The following is a 22,659-nucleotide window of genomic DNA, read 5'->3' as shown; positions in this document are numbered from 1 at the left end:
TGGGCTTTGTTGCTTCTCGGTTAGCCTTTAAGCCCCCAGACGCTTTATCTTTTGATAGCCAGGTACCATCAGCTTTCTTCACCACATTTGCTATGCACCCACTTTATTTTCAGCGATCATGTCAGGAAGGTGAGCATCATGGAATGCAAGGTCAATAGAACAAAGTGTTCTTGCATTGAAGGAGTACTTGAGTGGAGGCCCAATGTCCATCTGCTACCTTAATACTAAACCTATAAATATAACATTCAAGTAAAATTTTTCAGAAGATACTACAACATCGGTTGCACTAGTACATTGACAGGAAGCTGCTGGAAATTCAAGTTGGATTCATAAAAGACATGAATAAGGGATATCATTGTTGTTATTAGATGGATCTTTTATGAAAGCAGAGAAAGATGCTTACTTCCATTTTATTGACTATGCAAAGGTATTCAACTGTGTGGATCATGACAAACCATGGATAACCGAGAAAAATAGAATTCCAGAACACATTGTGCTCACGCAGAATCTGCACCTGAACCAAGAGGCAGTCATTTGAAAAGAACAACGGACTACAGCATGTTTTAAAATCAGGGACATGTGCCATCAGGATGGTATCCTTTCACTATATTTAATTTGTATGCTAAGCAAATAACCAGAGAAGCTGGATTATAAAGAAGAACATGTCATCAGGATTAGAGGGTGGTTTATTAGCAACCTGTGATACGCAGATGGTACAACTTTGCTTACTGAAAACGAAGAAGACTTAAAGCACCTGCTAATGAAGATCAAGGACTGCAGCCTTCCATATGGATTACACTTGAATATAACCAGGAAGAAAAAATAAAAACCACTGCCATCGAGTTGATCCCAATTCATAGCAACTCTATTAAGACAGGGTATAATTGTCTTTATGAGTTTCCACGACTGTAACTCTTTACAAGAATTAAAAGCCTCATGGTTCTCCCATAGAGCAGCTGGTGGTTTCAACTTTAAAGAAAACCAAAACCTCATACCCCCGAATCAACAGACAACATTAGAAAAAATGATGGAAGTTGTTAAGGATTTCCTTTGCTTGGATCTACAGTCAATAGACGCACCAGCCAAGAAATCAAACAGTGTATCGCATTGGAAAAGTCTGCTATACAAGACCTCTTTAATATGTTGAAGCACAAGGATGTCACTTTGAGGACCCAGGTGCACCTGTCCCAGACCATATGTTCTTTCTTTTTTATTGACACATAATCCACAATCAAATTGTTAAATCTCAAGTAGAGCTGTATAATCACATCGAGCCACAGTATTTTCAATTGGTTCATATGCATGTGAAAGTTGGATATTAATAAAGAAGACCACAGAAGAATTAAAGTATCTGGCTTATAGTGCTGGTGGAGTATACGGAAAGTGGCAAAGAGTTAAAAGTACCATCGACTGGCAGAAGAACAAATAAACTTGTCTTGAAAGAAGTACAGCCAAAATGTTCCTTAGGATGGCAAGAGGCCCGTACTTTGGACATGTTGTCAGGAGAGACCAGTCCCCAGAAAAGGACATTATATTTGGTAAAGTAGAGAGGTCAGAGCAAGAGGGGAAGGTCATTGAGGAGATGGGCTGACAGTGATGCTAATGACTGTGAGCATGCAGCAGGGCCACGTGGTGTCTCGTTCGTTCTGTTGTACAAGAGTCACGAGGGGTCAGAACCTTCTTGACAGCAGCTAACAACAACATTATTTTTCAGTGAATTAGGTGAATGTGAAGGTGTAAATTATCCTTTTAAATTTTGTTCTAATTACTTAAGATTGTCTCAACAAAGAGATGAAGAGTTCCCCTTCCAACCATTTACTCAGAACTTATTTACTAAGGAGCCTCTTCTCTAAGATAACCAGTCATTTAGGGGCTAAAGACAAAGCAGTTCACAGACAACATTATGAAATTAAACCTAAGTTTTACTAATCTGCCACCTTTTCTGAGTGCTTTTCCTCCAAGAACAGATTTCCGAAAGACCAGTCGGCAAAGCACTGGCTGCTGACCACGAGCACTCCTTTACATCCCAAATGAAATCATCAGAACATCTTGCCAATCAAAATCCCCAATAGCCAGCTTTCTGGGCCCTTGATTCAAGAGCACTTTGGCTCTGAGATGAAGAGGGTCTGTAACTTTGCCATCTCAGGAAGGCTTGCCTAAGACATTGATGGGTTGCTTGTCAAAATTCCTGTGGGTAAACAACTCATTCTTACGCAATCTTCATGAAGATAAATGAGATAACAATCGCCAGCTACCTGAGGTTCTCTGTCCTTCTAGAAAATTACTGAACTGTTAGGACTATAAAAGTCAAGTGAGCAATGGTCACTTTAAAGGTATAATTTGGAAAAGAAATATATTCCCTTCTTCCCTTACCCCAAACCTGTCTCTTCTTTAGAAGCCAAGCCATAGGAGCGCCGTCTCCTTAGTCTGTAGTGCAGATCTGGTGCCTCCAAATGGTACTTTCCAAACTGTTTCCTTTGTGTTTAGCACACATCACTTGGAACCACTTTGGTTTCCTTTAAAATTCTAATCTACCCACAAATGACAAACATAGCCCACAGAACCCCAAAATGCAAACAAATGTACTGTTGATTGATCTTAAAAGGTAAGCCTCGAATCAAGGCTTAGAAATCTGAACAAAATTTTATTAAATTTTCATGGACTCTAGAATTACTGAAATCATGGAGGGTGGCTGGACCCTTGAAACTACTGCTCTAAGATCATCTTTAAACCCTGAACAAAAAGTATCTTTCATAAACTGAACAACAGCTTAGCTTCACTAGCTCTGAGCATTCTGTCAAGAACACTTAAAAAGATCACGACAGGAACCTTACGGGGCAGGAGGCTGTAAGCCATGTCACTAAATTCTACATGTGTGACCTATTGAATTGGTGTGGCTTTTGCTGTGCGTATTTAGTCTCAACAGCAGCAGCAAAATTAATGGAATTAAGAAAGAGGGATGTAGCCATTTGAAAACTTACTACCTCCTTAGGTCACTACTTTAAAGGCAACCTTTGACAACGCACACACTGACATGCACGTGCCCTGGCCAGTTTAATTACAGTTTACACTGCTAACAGAACATCTCATAGACGTGTTACCATTTAAAATAGACGACTGTTAAGAAAGATTACAATTTCTAATTTTCAGTTACCGAGTGAGTTTTCAAATTCTTTTACATGCAGTAATTAATAGAAAAATTCCTCGATTTTAAGCTAGATAACATATATTTAAGGTTTGGCTAAGCAAGTCTTAGTCTTTGAATTGATTCAGGAAAAAATATGAAATTAATACAAGACCTTCCTATCCAATAAAGATTTTTAACCCTAAATGAGGTTAATGTTTAAAAGTACAGTATGAAAATATGAACTACTAGTACATTAATTGTAATATTTTAATTAAATTTTCTTAAAATTTAAATTAGTTTCTTTAAATTTGACTATGACTTTAAATATTAACTTACTGTTTTAAAAGTCTCATTATCCAGTAATTAACTCAAGAATTTTCAATAAGGAAGAGTTGTATATATATATGTATATATATATACATTCAAAATAGTAATTATACTATATATACATTCTTTCAAAATAGTAACTATATATATACTTCTTTCAAAAGTTAGCTAATATACATTCTTTCAAAATCATAATTATATATACACTTCTGAGCTATTTATTGAACAAAAAATTAAACAGATATTATGAGATTTTTTAAAATCTGAAGAAAAGTACTTAAGTACAGGGATTTAAAAAGTCACTTAAGAAAACTCCAGCTTCCAATATTAAGTTTCTTCATCAGGTAGAGAAAGAATATTTTCTCTTTCAGACTGATTTCTCCAAAACAAAAAACTATTAGAAACTAACAGAAGAAAAATTTTATTTCATGGATTTGAATAAATAAGAAATTTAGAAGGTAAATATTACCCCAGGATTATAATATAGTACGTTTCTAATACCAACCTACTGAAATGATGAAAGAGGCAAAACTTTTATTTGGTTTAAAAAACAAAATAGTTATAAAACAGTCTAAACTGCATTTAGCATTCTTCATTATTAACATGACTACATATGAATATTTGTGACTGGGGAAAAATATCCAGAGGATAACAGTTGCATATCTGTTGCTTTGAGGATAATGGCAAAGATCATAGATCTGCACAGCAAATATTTTATCTCAAATCCATGGTTGGAAATGGCTTAAGCATTCCCAATGACTTTTTACAAGTGTCTGTTTAATTAACTTTGTTCATCCAAACAGCTTATAATATCAAAGTGAATACTGCATTGCTACAATCAATTACTCATAGTGGCTTGGCTGGGAAGATCCTTATTGAAAACAAATTATCAATAGGGTATAGACAATAAAATTATAGTTGTCCTTTGATGCAATAGTCAACAAAATCCATGAGTCTTATTCTACCATTAACTGAAACAATTAAACACTACAAACAAAAATAAAAATTACTGGCAAAATAGTTCATGTCAAAATGCTAAGTTAAACAGAATGAAAAATAGATATGTTTACTGATATATAATAAGATTTACATCCATGGAAAAGGGAATCATAATGTTACATATTAGACACAATTTTAGTTTTGTACTACATTTATTATCTGTTAATTTAGTTTAATATTACTATTTTATTATTTACTCTTTGGGTCTTTATTCTGTTAAATAAACAGCAGCAGCTTGTGTTAAATATGTAGGTAAAACTGTTCCAGTAGAAACTTTAAATCATCTATCCTCTTTATATACAATAAGAGTGAAAGTAAATTTATTTTCTTTTTAATAACTATCAGACAGTAACTTACTTAGAAAGAATTCCTCGAAGTCAGTTTTCTCCACACAGCTAGTATACATGCGCAGGGCCGCAATCTTAATCTTCTAGACAAAGAGAATAAAACCAAACTCAAGACATGACTGAGTGGGTGTTCTGATGGCATTAGATACAGGTCACAGAATCTTGTATTTCTTTAGTCAGAAAGAAGGGTCTTGACTCATTTCTAGCCAACTTATAACTAAATCAACAGATTTTTCCCCCTTACTTAAAAGCTAGTCATTCATATAGACTTCACACAATTTTCACTCAAAAGTCAAAAAGAATTTTCCAATATCTAAATAAAATCTTTTTAAAAAATCTTTAATTCAAACCCATTTTACCGTATTAGAACCTCTAAACACCATTTACATAAAAACTATGTTATGGAGGAGGGAGGAGGGAGGAGGGAGAAAAAAAACTATATTCTGAGGCCTTTTATAAAATTAAGGGAAAAAAAGTGTAATAATACTCATTTTTCTTACCAAAATCAAATACAACTTTGATCCCTTCATCTTTCCTCAAAGTCACTATCCGGTAAATTTTTGTCTCTATTTCCTGTTTTATAGTGTGTGGATTAGGATAAGACTGTGTATATATATATTTTTAATATTGCATATATAAAGTTTTTTAATTAACATAATATAGAGTAAAATTATCCTATTACAATATTCTTAACCACTAAGAATTCTCTTAGAATCTTCGAGAAGTGGTTTTAATTTATTCACTTAGCTATATATTTAAGATTGTAAGTTTTTTTACTGTATTGCAAATTATTTTGATAAAAATAAATTTTTAAATAAATTATTTTAAGAGTTAAATGACAGATCTGAAGACCAACTCAATACTAAGTAACATGTATTAATGCTGGGGAAAAACAGTATAAATGTGTAACAAGTAGAAATCAGATAGACTTATTGTGTTTATAAGTAAATCATCACTAGAAGCCCAGCTTTAAATAATTCAATCTCATGGATAAAATACTAAAAAAGCATATTAAACTCAAAGCAAACAGAAAAAGGTACAGCATAAACGGCAGAAATCAGTAAAATTAAATACAAAAGTACAAAAGAAAATTAATAAAGCCAAAGCTGGTTCTTTGAAAATACCAGTAAAATTAGCAAACCTTTAGCTAAGACTGATGAAGGGAAAAAACAAGACACAAAATAGAGAAGATACAAATGACCAGTGTCAGCAATCACAGATGGGACATCACTAAAAACCTTAAATAGGATCCTAAATAGAAATAATAATATTGCTAAGAACATTAATAAAATAATAAATACAATGACGTTTATGCCAATACATTTCATTACTTAAATGAAATGGACAAATTTCTTAAAAGACAGAACTTTCAAAGATCAGAATAATTAACATGAATAGTTCTCAAAGAAAAAAAACATGAACAGTTCTCTATAAAAATTAGATTAAAACTTTTCCATAAAAAACAAACAAAAATGCCAAGTCATGATGACTTCACTAGAAAAGTCTACTGAATAAAAAGGATAAAAAGCACCAAATCTACACAAATTCTGCTAGAAAATGGAAGAAAAATTTCCAGCTCTTTCCATGAAGTCCCCCAGTCAGTCCCCTGATATTAAAACCAAAATTTTAATACAAGTTTTCTTGTACTTCAAGAAAACTACAGCTCATCCTTCATGAAAGCAGATGCAAAAATCCTAAACAAGATATTTAGCACATCAAATCCATCAACATTTTAAAAGGATAACATAGATCATAATCAGTGGGATTACTCCATGAAGGCAAAATTAAAAATTTGCAAATTAATCAGTGTAATTCACTATATCAGCAGACAAAAATAAAGGAAAATGTGAAGCACTGCAATAAATGCAGAAAAAGCATCAAACAAAATCTAACACTCTTTATGATAAAAATGTTCAGAAACCAAAACATAAGGGGACAGTTTTTAGAATGATTAAGGGCACCTATAAAAAAGCTACAGCAAACAACATTTTCCATCGTAAATGATCCTAAGGTGACATTAGAGTAAGTTCAGTGGCCCAGAGGATGGCAGCTGTTTGTCTAGTCAAAGTCGAGTTCCAGAGGTGTCTGCTGAGGAACACTAGTCCTTGAAAGTAGCCTGAGGGGGGCTGGGGAGTTGGGGTTCAATACATTTTGAAAATGTTACCTACAAATATCCCCTTACTGGGCTTCTAGAAGTTATTGTTCTCTAAGCTACTGAAGTCCTAGAGCAAATAAGCCTGTTTAACTTTGTCTACATCTGTGGTTCATGGAGGTGTTTGATGACAAAACACATTTTGAGATGCAATAGTCCCCGTAATCACCAAACTAAGGATAGCCTAACGATATCGTTATCTGAATACTTTCGGCCACGACGGGTCTATTTGATTCTTGGAGACAGGGAGTTTAGGCCAAGTGTTAGTTCTTTACTTCATTTGACAAATAAGTACTGAGTACTTGTTCTGTACCTGACTGATCTAGATGCTGAGGATAAAGCCGTGAACAAACAAACAAAAGAACCTGCTGCCCTCATGGAGCTTATGTCCTAGTTAATAACACATAAATTTATTAGAACTAAAATCACTAGTTGTCTTTTCTTGATTTGATTTTTTAAGCCTACAAGATTCCTATATATAAAGTCGCCTAGAGGGAAGACAGACTTGCCTACAAGCCCCAAGTCTTTCTCTTTGGCCCTTGTGAAGGTTTTCCCACACACCATGTCCCTACAGGAAGTAAGCACTACAATAAAGAACACTTCACCAGAATGGCCTGTGTATGAATACAGTGCTCATACTGTGGCAAACAGGAGCACTTTACAGTTCCTCATTTTTCCTGCAGCCAAGCCAAGCCTTTGTACTTGGGTAAGCCATTTTCCTGGACAAATCTCTAAAGCAAGTCCCTCAAGACTATCACACAGGGCCTGGAAATAACAACTTGAAAAGTCGTGCATTAATATAAGTTAAGGAGGAAGGTGGACTAAATTTCCCCAAAGTCAATACAAGTTATTCTGGTCCTTAGATGACTTCATGTTTATTTCATTCTAACTTTGGAAGACTTCATCACTCTACAGGAGTAAGGCAGAAGCACCTTAGGTGATTTTAAGAAGTAAAAATCAGTTCTCCAACTAACTGATGTATCTTATACTACCCTACAAGATGAAAACCAAGTAAAAGGCTTCTCTGACAGTTGTGTGAGAGTTAGATGGGGTTTTGAAGTTATTCATACCTGCTATTCTGTACTGAAATTCCTTCTATAATATTAATTCACAGTCCACCACCTAGGCCCTACTCAAAGAAATGCAAGACTTTGAGTTGTTTGTTAATACATTTTTGTTTCATTGAACTTAAATCAGCTTCATGTAGCATTCCTTAAATTTTATTCTGCCCACCAGAGAACCTGAGATTGAGTGTCCTATCTCATGTACTTAAACTGTTTTTCACAGTTTCCAGAGCTTTCACAGGCCCAATGTCCATTTCTGAGTGCATTCCAGTTTGCCAGTATTCTTCAGAATAGGAATAATTTTTTGGCTTAATTCTAACTTAGAAACGACCTATACTGTGACATGTGGCTGAATCTAGTAAATATTGCCTGTATTTTACTTGATGTTCCTATATAGCATGGGTTAGTCCAGGTTGACAAGAGATACACATCCAGAGATACTCTTATGTGAATGAGATAGCTTTATATCAAAGAACAATTGTATGTTGAGAAAAGACCCCAGCCCAGTCCAGATCAAGTCCATAAGCTGATATTAGTCCATATGTCCAATAGTATTCCATGAATTCCTTCTTCAGACAGGAAGATCACAGGCCAGTGAGTGAACAGTCTTGGGGATCCAGTGGTGGTGGAAGCAGCTAAGCACTGGTATGACGCTCCTTCAGTTCTCTGAGTGTCTTAACAGCAGGAAAGTGAAGTCGAGAGAATATGTAGTGGGCCTCTTAGAAGAAAGAGAGGAAGCTCCCAGAATCCTCATGAGAAGGCCATGCCCACAAAGAGAAATCATCAGGCTGTGACCTGATTGACAGGCTAGACTCCACACTTTACTCTAAATATCCTCAAATTGACATGAGGTTATTTAACTACTACATAGCATAATGAGAAAGAATGATTATTTCAGAATAAATAAGTACTGTATATACTCATGTACAAGCCAAGTTTTTCATGCCATTTTTGTGGTAAAATTAGGTGCCTTGGCTGATATTCAGGTTGGCTTATACTCGAGTATATATGGTAACTTAAAATTATATCCAAAATCCTAAGTTTAAGAGTCTTAAAGAAAGATGGGAACCACACATAGAAATATTACAGGGAGTCATCTAATACACCACTATTGGGTGTATTGTTCCCTGTAAGCATATACAGCAAATGAGAATGCGGAGGCTCAAAATAAGAAATTAGTCAATGAAATCAATGGTTCACCAAACCATAATCTCTTCACATCTAAGCCCAGAAGAATTACGTTGGTGCCCAGTTATCACTACTGGCCATTCTGACCAGGGATACAATAGAAGGTCCTAAATATAACGGGAGAAAAAAGTAAAATAAAACTTAAAATTAAGAAAAAAATTAAGCCTAAACCTACTGAACCAATTGGGACTATTGAGGAACAGCTTCCTTTTGAACTCGAAACTGAAGCAATTTCCATGGGTCATCTTTCAGCCAAATAACAGATTGGCTTTGAAAAGAAACAATATCACCCATGAGTAATGTGGACACTTTAAACCAGGGGTCCTCAAACTTCTTAAACAGGAGGCCAGTTCACTGTCTCTCAGACCGTTGGAGGGCCGGACTACAATTAAAAAAAAACTGGACAAATTCCTATGCACACTGGACGAGTCGGCTGCTAAGCAGGACAGGCAGCGGTGGCAAAACACCCGGCAAGCAGGGTAAATGTCCTCGGCGGGGCACCATGCGGCCCGCGGGCCGTCGTTTGAGGACCACTGCTTTAAACAATTAACTATGTAAAGAAGAGAAAGAAAACTAGATTAATGGCAAGAAAACAAACAGAATGGAAATAACAAGAACACTGACCCAAAAAAGCAACCTCACTGCCATGGAGGCAGCGCCAGCTCAGAGCAACCCTACAGGATGATGGGGCAGAACTGCCCTGTGCGTTTCTGAGAAGGTCACTCTCCATAGAGGTTAAAAGCCTTGTCTCTCTCCAGAGGACTAGCCAGTGCTTTCAAAGGGCTGACCTTGCAATTAGCAGCCTAACACATCATCACTAGGCCACCAGGGCTCCTTGAGAATGCTGACACAACAAACAAATTGTAGCCAATCACAGGAAATAATTCGTTTAACAATTGTGTAAATTTTCATCTAAACCAGGAAAATAACCATCAAGTAGATCTCAACTCTTAGTGCTCCTATATAGGGTGGGTTTCCGAAGACAGGAGTAGACAGCCTCATCCTTCTGCAGAGTGGCTCGGGCTTCAACCAATGGCTCTCAACCTGTGGGTCACAACCCCTTGGATGGTCAAACAACCTTTTCACAGGGGTCTCCTGATTCACAACAGTAGCAAAATTACAGTTATGAAGTAGCAACAAAAATAATTTTATGTTTGGGGGTCACCACAACCTGAGGAACTGTATGAAAGGGTTGCGGCATTAGGAAGGTTGAGAACCACTGGTTCAAACCGTCAACTTGCAGTTAATAGTCCAATGCTTAGCCAACAACAGCCACGGGGCTTTTGAAACTTCCAGCTAAAATACAATAATTTTTTGTTGTTGTTACAGGAAAAGATGGTGATACTGCTGATGCAGGTAGACAACAGAAATTTTTCCCTCATCACTTTTTTTGGAAAACAAAAAGCTCAAAGAATTTTGCCACCACAATCCAATATGGATGCTTAACCATCAATTTGAGACAACAATAAAAAGGGCTGTATAGGGCTCTGGCTGAGCCTGTTTTAAACTGAAAAAGTTCACCGACATTTTCCCACCTAAATTACACGAGAATGTCATGCTTTAATGTTTTTGTGTCATAAATTAAATTATGATGGTATATATTTGTCACATCACAAAAGATTTTTTTAAATGTAACCATTAAAGAATTAATTGAGGTCACAAAGAATAAAAAAAATCAGAGGCTAATTTAAGCTAAAAGAGTGAAGTAACTTTCCTGATGATTGAGTAAGCCTCCAAACAGTAAGCCAATTTTCCCTCTTGCATCATGAAAAAACAGGCTAAACAAAGCATATGGTAGCGACCAACTGGAACTCAATGGCCAAAAAAAGAACAAAACAGTAAATTGTTTTATTTTCTTGTGTGTAAATCTCTCTTCTAACTTTTCATTCTGCTTTCACTTCCCTCTTCCTTTAATTAATTTCTAATTTTAAAACCAATCTACATATTTAAGCTTTTAAATCCAAATGTTAAAACTTATAGTTTAAAAAAAGCACAAAACATAGCTTTTGTCCAGGAATAATTCTAGTTAAATAATATCAATTATCAACTGTCAAAGACTTAAGATTTTTTAAATAACTTGAATAATAAACAAGAGTATTTCTTTGATGATTAAGAAGATATTTTTTAAAAAGAAGGTGTTTCGTAACTTTAAGGTCTCAAGAACATTATTATTACCTAGTATGAGGGGAAGTGTGTAAAAAAATTAAGTTAAAGGATAATGGAATTTTTCAAACACTTTCTTACTGCCCTTCATATTTGCATTATCAAGGAGCCCTGCAGGTACATGGTTCGTATCGGAAGCGGCTTCATAAGAGAGAGATGTATTAGTCTGCTTTCATAAACATGTGCAGCTCTGGGAACTCTCTGTGGAAGTTCTAGTCTGTGCTATAGAGTTGCTAGGAGTTCAAGTAGACTTGACAGGTATGGTTTTAGGTTTTTGGCTTATGATCTTCTACAGTTTTCAAAACCTCTTACAAACAAAATGAACACATTTACTTTCCAGAATACATGGAAATTGTAAAGACAACATTTATTGCCATGTAATTACTTAGAAGGGAAATAGACATTATAATAAGAAATCCAAATTGGAAATAGGGAACTGATTACAGGGATCTGCATGTGACCTCCTCCCTGGGGGACAGACAACAGAAAAGGGAGTGAAGGGAGACTTTGGACAGGACAGGATATGACAAAATAATAATTTATAAATGATCAAGGGTTCATGAGAGAGGGGGGAGCAAGGAGGGAAGGGAAAAAAAGAGAGGACCTGATGCCAGGGTTTAAGTGGAAAGCAAATGCTTTGAAAATGATGAGGGAAATGAATGTACAAGGGTGCTTTACACAATTGATTTATGTATATGTATGGATTGTGATAGAGTTGTATAAGACCCTAATAAAACGTTTAAAAAAACCCAAAATTAAAAATTACAAAAAATTTTAAATTCTCATTTTTTTCAATTTGTTAAAATGATTTAATTGGAATTGTTTAGTCTTTTTAATCAAAATTGCATAATGCTTTAATATATCACTAGTTACTGGTAAAATTCTATAACATCTTACTAAACCCTGAAAAATATTTCTACCATAAGTGTAGAAAGAAGTAGTAGTATGTACTAGGATATAACTGGGCTGAGAAGAACTAAATTGCTAATGTTTTACAAGTATAGTTGATTAGAAGTCTATTACAGAATTCCAGGGAAAATTTGTACCTGCTGCAGAGGGAATATTCATAACAGATAGTCCCCAGATGTTGCAGTTAACCCACATGGCTACTACCAAAGGTGGGTGTTTCAAGTCCACAGAGGTACCTCCAAAGAAAGGCCTGGTAACCTACTTTTGAAAAATTAAACACAGAAAACCTTAAGGAGTACAGTTCTCTTTGACAGAAATGGAGTTGTCATGAGTTGAATCAACTTGACAGTGACTGCTAGTGCTGTATAAAAAAAATTATAAAACAGCCCTAGTTGACTAGGACTAACACAGCTAGTAAATAAGTATGAATGATAACAATTACAAAGAAAATCACAAGGTTGTTTTAATCCGTTAATAAAAGAGATGCCTGTTAGCAAAACTTTAAAGAAAGTCACTACAATCACCTAATTAAAATTACTTATAAATATGGATTCATTAGAGAATAATGTGTCCTTAAGAACACTGCTCAGTGTCATTAGCCATCAGTGAGTTGCACACCAAAACTATAATGAGATACCATTTCCCTCGTACTATGGCAAGTAAGATTAAGAAAAAACAACAATAACAATCAGAAAATAACTAATGTCAGAGAGTATGTGGGGAAAATGGAACCCTTCGCCATTGCTTGCAGTGGTGCAAAACAATCAAACTCACTGCCGCCGAGTCAATTCTGACTCACAGCAGTCCTATAGGACAGAGTAGAACTGCCCTTGTGGGTTTCTGAGATCTGAAATCTTTATGGGAGTAGAAAGCCTCATCCTTCTCAAGTAGAACAGCTGATGGGTTCAAAGAGCTGACCTTGGGGCTAGCAGCCCAACTCCTAACACATTATGTTACAGCCATGTGGTGGTTCTCAAATGTACACACCATATACCCAGTAATTCCAATCATAGGTAAATACTCAAAAGACTTGAAAAAGCCTAGACTCAAAAAGAGATTTGTAAACCACTGTCTATTTAGAATAGCCAAAAGATGAAAACAACTCAAATGCCCAACAGATGAATGGAAAACCAAAATGTGGTACAGACATGCATTGGAATACTTATCAGTAAGTAGAAGGAATTAAATCTTGACACATGGCACAGTATGACTGAAGTTTGAAGACATCGTGTTAAGCAAAATAAGCCAATCTCAAAAGGGCAAATATTTTATGACCTCACTTATATAAAAAGATAAAAAAATAACAATGGTATAAAAACCAACTTTTATGACTGGTTAGTTACCAGGGAGAGGTGGGAGGAAGAAAGCAGGAGTTAAAATAATGGGAAAATCACATCAATTATGGTAGAATTGGACCAATGAGTAGTATAATTGCTGTCAATAATTAGTGTACCCTAAAAAACTGAATTGACAAAAGTTGTGTATAGATATATTTATAATAACAAGGGGGAGGGTGTAGCTGCTGAGGCCGCTTAGATATATAACCAAAAAACTCATGAGTTTGGTCTATCTGTCTGGAGATTTAGGGACATGGTTTTATGGGACATCCAAGTCAATTGACCTAATAAGGTGTTTAGTATTTCTGTTCGACCTCCTAATTCATTGAGGAGTGCTTGGGGTCTTAAAAGCTTGAACTTGGCCATCCACCGCACAACTGGTCTATATTTACCGTGGCATCACACAGAAAGAAAAGTCAGGAATAGGAGGACGATATGTAATGTGTGGCTATTTGCCTTATCAACACCTGTCTCTTTGCCATGAGACCAGAAGGACTAAATGATGGCAGCTACCATTAATAAATGTTTTGATCAAAGATTCCATGCAATGATCCTGATCAAAAGTGGGGAGGAATGTAGAACAGAATTTCAAATCCTCAAATGCTAGAGCCATGGAAAGTGGATGAACCCCTGAAACTATCGCCCTGGGATAGTCTTTACACTTAACCCAAACATATCCCCTCTCACGGTTTCCTTAAATGGTTAGCTTCAACAGTTAAAAGGGTTTACGATTATAAAGGATCCTTAGAAGGCAATGAGTCTGTCAATGTTAATGGAGGAGGAGGGACTCTCAGGACAGGAGGGTAAGGATGTTTACCCAACAAGAATGTAACAGCACTAATTGTACATGTAGAAACTGATGATGTGGTGTATGTTTTGCTTTGTATATTATCAATAAAATAAAATATACGGGGGGGAGGGACGGATGAAAGAATACTGCTAAAGCTGACTCCTTAGAACTCATCTGTATGGCATGGCATGTGGCAGGGAGGGGATGGGAAGCTAGTCTAATTGCCAAGGCTGCTGCTGCCTAACAGGATAAAAGAGGAGAGGGAGTATTTTGAGCCCCATAGGTTGAAAGATCTAACTTGAAAGAGGTGGAAGGGCAGAGTATACGCAGTTTGAGGTTCTCAAGATGCCATGTGAATCTTATGAAAACAAAAGCTTTTAAAATCTTCTATGAAGAGCAGACAGCACAAAGTCCAAAAGGGAAAATGTACGAAAGTTAAAGAACTGTACCCATTTACTGTATTTCAAAGGTCCGGTGAATCCCATGGCTTCAATGAGCTTCGTGAGGGCACCGACTTTCTCCTCAAGAGGCTGTGGAGAATCCTTGGTAGTAAGAAGCTATTTAACCAAACAGAAGGAACCAAAATTAGTTGCAGGAAGTCTGTAAAGAATGTTTGTGTTCCTGATTAGGTCTCAGGGCACTGCTATTTATTTGATGCTTTTTTTTTTCCACCTAGAGTTTGTTTTCTTTCCTTCCTTCCTGTACTTTTTTAAAAGTGCCTTATTACATAGTTCAAACAGATCTGAAATTCTATTCATGTTCTCCAAATTTCAGCACAGGATTGTCCCACCTCAATGATCACAAACCTGTGCCTCCATGCTCAGAATATGTTGGGTATCAGAATAATTCTAAGGACAATTGTGGTAAGATAATCTGGGGGGGAAATAGCAAGAATAATGGCAAAATTTGAAGAATGTAATATATAACATGTACATCACTAAACTGTACATATAAAAACTCTTCAAATATTGTGTGCTTTGTTGTTTGTACAAGGAGATCCAAAACATTTGTGGGAAAATGTAATTAAAAGATAATAGAGGGCCAGAGCAGAGACCCAAAACCCATCTGTAGATAATGGGTCATGCCCTCACAAAAGGGTCACAAGGAAGGGATGAGTCAACCAGGGTGCAGTGTAGCTCTGATGAAACACACAATATTCCTCTGATTCCTTGAGGCTTCCCCACCCCACACTATCATGACCCCAGTCCTGCCTTTCACTTTGAGCTAGACCAGAGCATGTACACTGGTAAAGATACAAGCTCACAACCCAGGGAATCCAGGTCAGATAACCCCCTCAGGAACAGAAAGGGGAGTAGAGATACAAGGAGGATAGTGGGAAGGTATGGAGAGGAGAGGAGGAAGGAGGAACCTAGTGCAATGATTGACACATAACCACATACAGCCCTATAGGGTGAGGAACAACAGAAACCATGGGGGAAGGGAGACAGCAGTTGGTATAGGAAATGAAAATTATAATTTATCAAGGTGTCACAAAGGTGCGAGAGGGAGGGAGAGAAAAAAGAGGAGCTGATACCAAGGGCTCAAGTAGAAAGCAAATGTTTAGAAAATAATGATGGCAATATATGTACAAAAATGCTTGATACAATTAATGTATGGATTGTTAGAAGAGCTGTAAAAGCCCCAATAACCTTTAAAAAAAAAGATAATAGAATGATTCCATGAACTTTCTGAAGACCCCGAGGGTGGCACTATAAAAATTAATGGTGTCTCCGAAAAGAAAACTTCGATCCCAATATTCCAAAGAACAATTCTGAGAAAAGGACTGGTCTATGTTTGTTGACATAACAAGAAAGGGAAAGAAAAAAAGTCATGAAAGCAGTCAAGTCACTCAGAAGTCTGGATTCCCCAAGAATCTGACATTTTGTTCTGCATTTCCCTATTTGTGGTGAGGATTCTTCCATGGAATCTTTGATAGTGGTGAGAGTGGTGATACCAGGAGGGTGCAGGAAAGGTGGGGTAGAGAGGAGGAACCAATCACAAGGATCTACATGTGACCCCTCCTTGGGGGACGGACAGCAGAAGAGTGGGTGAGGGGAGATGTTGGACAGTGTAAGATATGACAAAATAATAATTTATAGATTATCAAGGGTTCATGAGGGGGGAGGCGGTGGGGAAAATATGAGGAGTAGATACCAAAGGCTCAAGTAGAAAGCAAATGTTTTGAGAATGATGAGGGCAACAAGTGTACAAATGTGCTTGACATAATGTATGGATTGTGATGTGAGTTAATACAAGGCCCCGATAATTTTTCTTTTAAAAGAAGGGAAAAAAAATGCCCCTAACAGTAATCAGGTATCACTCTCTTCTTCTGTTCTCATGGTATCTAGCCACACATTCCATTTCCTTCTCTTTCTGACTCCTGTTCCACTGCTGCTCCATTGTGTAGACTCTAGGCACTACACAATCAACTAGGAGGTTGAACAGAAGCACTAAACACAATATTAGGTCAATTAACTGGGATGTTCCATGAAATTATGACCCTAAGGCTCCAAATCAGACTACCAAATCCCTCAGCAGCTATGAATCCCTGTAACTATTGCCCTAAGATATTCTTTAAACTTTACACCAAAAATATCCCCTGTTGAATCTTCTTAAAACCAAACAATAGTTTAGCTTCACTAGTGAAGAATGTCTGCCTTGAGCTGGCACTTCTTAGGGCAGTGGGTTTCTATGGATGGCAGAGGAACCACTCAGGAGAGTGAGAACCAGTGGCACAACTCGCAGAATGTAGCCAATGAGTCACTGAATTGTACAGGCAAAAAATTGTTTCATGCCTGTCTGTTCTGCTATGTATATTCTCAACAACAAGAATAAATTTTATATTTTTAAAGTCATAATCAAACAAAGCAAGCACGGAATGTCTTCAAACCCCTGTATTCTTTTTTTTAACTCCTATATTCTTTAATGCAAAAAATTTTATTAAAGATTGCATGGATTGTGATAAGAGTTGTATGAGCCCCTAATAAAATGTTTTAAAAAAAAAGATTGTACAAGGTATGAATTTTGCAGTTTCCAAAGAAAATCTGTTCTAATACTAAATTCTAAGGTAGGCAATCTAAACAATAACCAATTCCCCCAAAAGTTCATTATAACTTTATTTTTTAACATAAATTCATAAAGACTTTTTCTTCTGAAGAATTTTCCAAGTAAGAAAATAAAATGAAAGAAACATAGAACATAGAATCAGATCCCTTAGGTTCAGCCATTCAGTTGGTCTGTGACCTTGGCAAGTCATTTCACCTCTCTGCACAGAAGGTGCTCTGTATTCTCAAAACAGGTGGCATGCACGTAATGCTTTGCTTCATCCAGGTGACAGTTTTGCTGAGATTCAAGTAAAAACATCTGTGCGAAAGCACTCTGTAGCCATAAAAAGCACTAGCAATTCTCACCTTGTTTGTGGTGTGATACTTTCTACTCAGCTGTATGTCTACTCCAGCCATCTTTTCGGATCCAACCAATGCTAAGGACTGGCTCATCTGGGGCCACTGGGAGATAAAAGAAGAGATGTACGCAATATCAAATACTGGCTTATAGGGTTAATCTGAGCAAAGCTGCTTCAGTCAAAGACTACAGAATCTTTCCAACCTTGTTTATTAGTCCAGATCCTATTGACCTGATCACCAATAATATCCATGTTCAGTACCTAGCGTGATGTCTGTGACAAAGTAGACATTCAATGAAGATGTGTTGAATACTTGCATAGATGAAAGGATTCTGCCCTAGAAACCTGGAACAAAATCTAAGTCAACTCTAGGAACTAGAATTGCAATAAATAATCATTTCAATATTGGCAGAAGTGCTTATATGGAAAAAAAGCAAAAGACTCTGAATTTTAGCAGCAGCCAATATTGAGTTTAAAACCTACTCAGTCAATCTTCAGTTTAAAATCTAGTTCTACCACTTACAAACTAGATGACCCAGAGGCAAATTAATGAAACTCAATTGTAGTGAGGAGGCAGCATATGCAAAGTAACTCTCAAAAAACAGATACTCAATAAACAGTAAATGCTTCCACCGCCATCATCAATGTCACTGTTGTTCAAGCCAAAATTGCCTTCCACTTATGTTCATATTTGCATCTGAAAGCAATCTGGCAGTGTGAGAGTCAAGTGGTTCCAGTATGGTCCAGCTACGATGCGGAGTGCTTGACGGAGACTTAATTCTCCGCAAATCTTTTGCTCATTCAAAAACAAACTCAACGCCATCGCGTTGATTCCAGTGGTATTATAGTCAACAAGAATAAATACAATTTAGAAATAAATTCCTAAGGGGGGAACTATATGCAAGAGCTCCTCACTGTGGCATTACTCACAGGAGTGAAAACTAGAAAAAGAAGTCCAAGATGAGCCAGTCCGGGTGCAGCACAGCACCAATGAAGCACACGACTTTCCTCTAGCTCATGACTTCAATTCTACTTTACAAATCAGATTAGACCAGAGCACGCACACCGCTGCACAGGGAGTCCAGGGTAGATGAACCCCTCGGGGCCAACAAGGAGAGTAGAGATACCAGGAGGATTAGGAGAGAGTGTGGGGAGAAAAGGAGAGTGGGTCACAAGGATCAACACAGAACCCCCTCCCAGGGGGATGAATAATGGAAAAGTCGGTGAGGGGCCACGGAGGACGATGTAAGATATGGCAAAAACGATCTAAAACTTATCAAGGGTTCGTGAGGGAAGATGGGCAGGGGAGGGAGGGGAAAGAAATGGGGAGCTGATATCAAGGGCTCAAGTGGGAAGAAAATGCTTTGAAAATGATGATGGTGGCATATATGCAAATGTGCTTGACACATTGGCGGAATGTATGGATTGTGATGAGATGTAAGAGCCCTCAATAAAAGTATTAAAAAAACAAAAGTCCAGTAAAAAAATGATTCGTTAAATTAGGGTATAGTCACTCAATAGGAAGTCAGATAGCCACTGAGATTATCTTTATCAGCAAGAAAAAGAGGCTATAGTGTATATAAAAAAACATCATTATATACGGGAACACCTAGAAAGGAATATTTAGACATGAAAGGAGTAGCTAAATTTGCAGGATTCTGGGTAGGTTTAAGAATCTAGTTTCCAACCTCCCTCGAAATAAGCCAAAGCTAACTCCGCCAAACCTTACTCCGCAGCTCTTAAGGGAGTAAAAGCCCATCTTTCTCCTGCTGAGGGGCTGGTGGTTTTGAACCGCTGGCCTTTAGTTAGCAACCCAACACGCACCACCAGGGCTCCTCCTCAGTTCCCAGTAATGTTAGATTGCCTTTAGAATAGAAAGAGGTGGAGATGGGATACGGAGGGTTATCCCTCTTAATTCTGACTTATTTGAAGAAGAGGTGGTATGCTTGGAATGAAAATGATTATGTTCTCTCATCCTAGTGAAGAAAAAAATAGAATTTCTAGTTGTAGAGAGTTACTATGACTTGTCTTTCCAAACAAGGATATTAAAGATTAGTCAGGATTCCTCTGGTCAGTCTCAAGGACGCCTATGCTTTATTTCATAAGTATTAAGCAGCCTTTGTAAAACACAGACTAAACACAGAGCACCACCCATTACATCACATACATCAATGTAATGGTCCATCTAGAACACAAAACACTAAAAACTGGATCAAGAAACACAACCAACAGCAGTTTCAACTGGCTGTGGTTTGGACTGAGTTCCTGTCCTGTAGTTACATGACTTCTCTTTCTCCATCACTCCAAGAATAACCAATAGATCCTTTCTGTCACTGTCGCATCGCCTGCTATATTTCTATCATATCATTATTCATAAGTTGACTATGATTGAACTACTGCTGCATCATCATGTAATGGCACAGGCAGCATCTAGTTTGCCCACATCTACATAGACCCACACGTACACACTTCTTTTGGTACCACACCCTTGCCCTTGGCACCACCACCACCACACACACACCAAAAAAAAAAAAATTCCACAGCCCTTAAGTGCAATTTTTCATTTGTTTCAATTGAGAAGATATCCACAAATGACTATTTGTAAAATAAAATAAAACCCAGACCACTCAACATCACTTTTTTAGACGGCTTCTCTGATCTTATCTGCAAAAGGTCCTACCATCTCCTAATTCTCCATCATAGTTGTGGCCTATTTGTTTCCTTCACGGTAATTATTAAAATACATAATGATATACTTATTTATGTACTTGGTTATTTTTTATTTTTTATTTTCTTTCACTACTGGACTACCAAAAAGACTCATGAGAGTAAAAATGGTTATATTAATATAATCAAGTACAATGCATTACACATAGGACACATTCAAATATTAGTTGGATGAACAAATTGGACAACTTCTTTTGTTATTTCCTTGCTATCATACAGTAAGCCAAAAATGCATCCTTGATGCATCCAACCTCCATTAAGTACACTCTATCCCCTGGGGGCACCTTGGGTTGCTAATTGCAAGATCAACAGTTTGAAACCATCAGCTGCTCCGTGGGACAAAAACAGGGCTTTCTACTCCTGTGAAGCGTTACAGTTTCAGAAACTCATAGGGACAGTTCTACCCTGTCTGATAGGGTCTCTATGAGTAAAAATTTATCAGTAGTGAATTTGATTTGCATATGCTGATCCTTGTGCGGAATTTCAAAATACAAACAGAAGCATTATCTTCAAGGAGCTCATAACAATCACCTTTGTGTGGAAAAGAAAATGACAACTCACTCCACAAGGAAAGGAGTCACACATCACATTTTAAAATGTTTAAAGGTCACTTAGCCTCCCCCAAAAAACAAGAACAAAAACAATATCAAACATTGGCAAGGAAAAAGAGCAACTAAACTGTTAGACACTACTACTAGGAGTGTAAAATGATATAACTGCTTTGAAAAACCATTTCGCAGAATATTAAAACTAAATGTACACATACTTTTTTGATATTTCCCTTATTACTTTTGTTTCTTTAAATCATTTTACTGTGGGCTCATACAACTCTTACCATACATACAGCCATTGTGTCAAGCACATTTGAATGTACACATACCTTATACTTCAGCAAAATCACTTCTAAATATATACCCCAACAATTGTTTACACATGTTCACCAAACATAGAAACAAGAATATTCACAGCAGTATTATTCATAAAAACACCAAAATGGAAATAATCTAAATAGCCATCAACAAATATTGGATAAATAAATTGTGGCCCAACCATATAATGAAATAATATACAACAAACAATTATTACTGCACAGAGCAACATGGATGAATGTCACAAACAAAAGTCAAATGAAATCAGACAAATAGAAGAGAATATAATATATACCAGTGGTTCTCAACCTTCCTAATGTCATAACCCTTTATTTCCTCATGTGGTGACCCCCCACGCAACCATAAAATTATTCTTGTTGCTACTTCATCACTGTAACTTTGTTACGGTTATGAATTGGGTGACTCCTGTGAAAGGGTATTTCGACACCCAAAGGGGTGACCCACAAGTTGAGAACCGCTGATATATACTGATGAGTAAATCTATAGAGACAATACTAGATTAATAGTTTCTTAGGACTGTGAAATGGGAGGTTAGGGAGAAATGAGGAACTAAAAATGGATACAAGAATAAAGAAAATGTTTGAAAATTGATTCTGGTAATGAATGTATAAATATAATATATTTAAACCACTAAATTGCATGAAAAGGAATTATATGTCAATAAAACTGATTTTTTAAAAAAAGAAATACATACTGTAAGCTTAGAAAGCAAAAGCTAAATAGAAAGCATAAAAATTTTCTTTACAAAGCAAACGCTACTTTCTGGCATTCAAAGGAAGCCCACGGTTACCCTTGGTGGGGGCACTCATAGAAGTGAGCCAAGAAAGCCTGGGCTACTCTGCTTCTCGCCATGGGTGCTTGTTACGTTCACTTTGTAATCATTCACTGAGCTATATATAGCTTGTGCCTTTTCTAAATTTTTATATTTATGTTTTAACAGACTATACAAAATGCTTAAAGATGTAAATTAGGAAGTATAAACAGAAATTTAGAAATAAAATTGAATGAGAGTCATTAAAAAAAGACTTCAATGACAAACATTAAGAAGTGGGCAGAAGAGAAGGCAGAGGTGAAGAAGCATGGTGTAGTAAAAGAAAAAACATTGAGTCAGAGATCCTGGACTGAAGCTCCAACTCCACCTATCTCATAAATTTGTTTTGAGAACCAGTAGAAAAATATATGTAAAGGAGATGTGTAACCACAAATCACAATATAAGTATAAAGAACTACTCCCAA

At 36.7% G+C, this 22,659-nt stretch overlaps 1 protein-coding gene across 4 annotated transcripts in view; it reads right to left on the bottom strand.

Moving 5' to 3' along the window:
- Positions 1 to 22,659, bottom strand: part of UQCC1 (ubiquinol-cytochrome c reductase complex assembly factor 1) — a 128,818-nt gene that overhangs the window by 76,022 nt on the left and 30,137 nt on the right. For 2 of the 4 annotated variants that reach the window (XM_075563719.1, XM_075563716.1), the window contains 3 exons: positions 17,814 to 17,909; positions 14,853 to 14,960; positions 4,811 to 4,883 (listed from right to left, as the gene is read on the bottom strand). In XM_075563719.1, the coding sequence (XP_075419834.1) occupies positions 4,811 to 4,883; positions 14,853 to 14,960; positions 17,814 to 17,909 (277 nt within the window). The remainder of the gene's footprint in view (positions 1 to 4,810; positions 4,884 to 14,852; positions 14,961 to 17,813; positions 17,910 to 22,659) is intronic. The other 2 variants (XM_075563717.1, XM_075563718.1) reach the window with 2 other exon arrangements.

Source organism: Tenrec ecaudatus, chromosome 12, assembly GCF_050624435.1.
Source record: "Tenrec ecaudatus isolate mTenEca1 chromosome 12, mTenEca1.hap1, whole genome shotgun sequence".
Taxonomy (NCBI): Eukaryota; Metazoa; Chordata; class Mammalia; order Afrosoricida; family Tenrecidae; genus Tenrec; species Tenrec ecaudatus.
The sequence above is the reverse complement of the archived record's forward strand: the minus strand, read 5'-3'. Positions and strand labels throughout refer to the sequence as shown.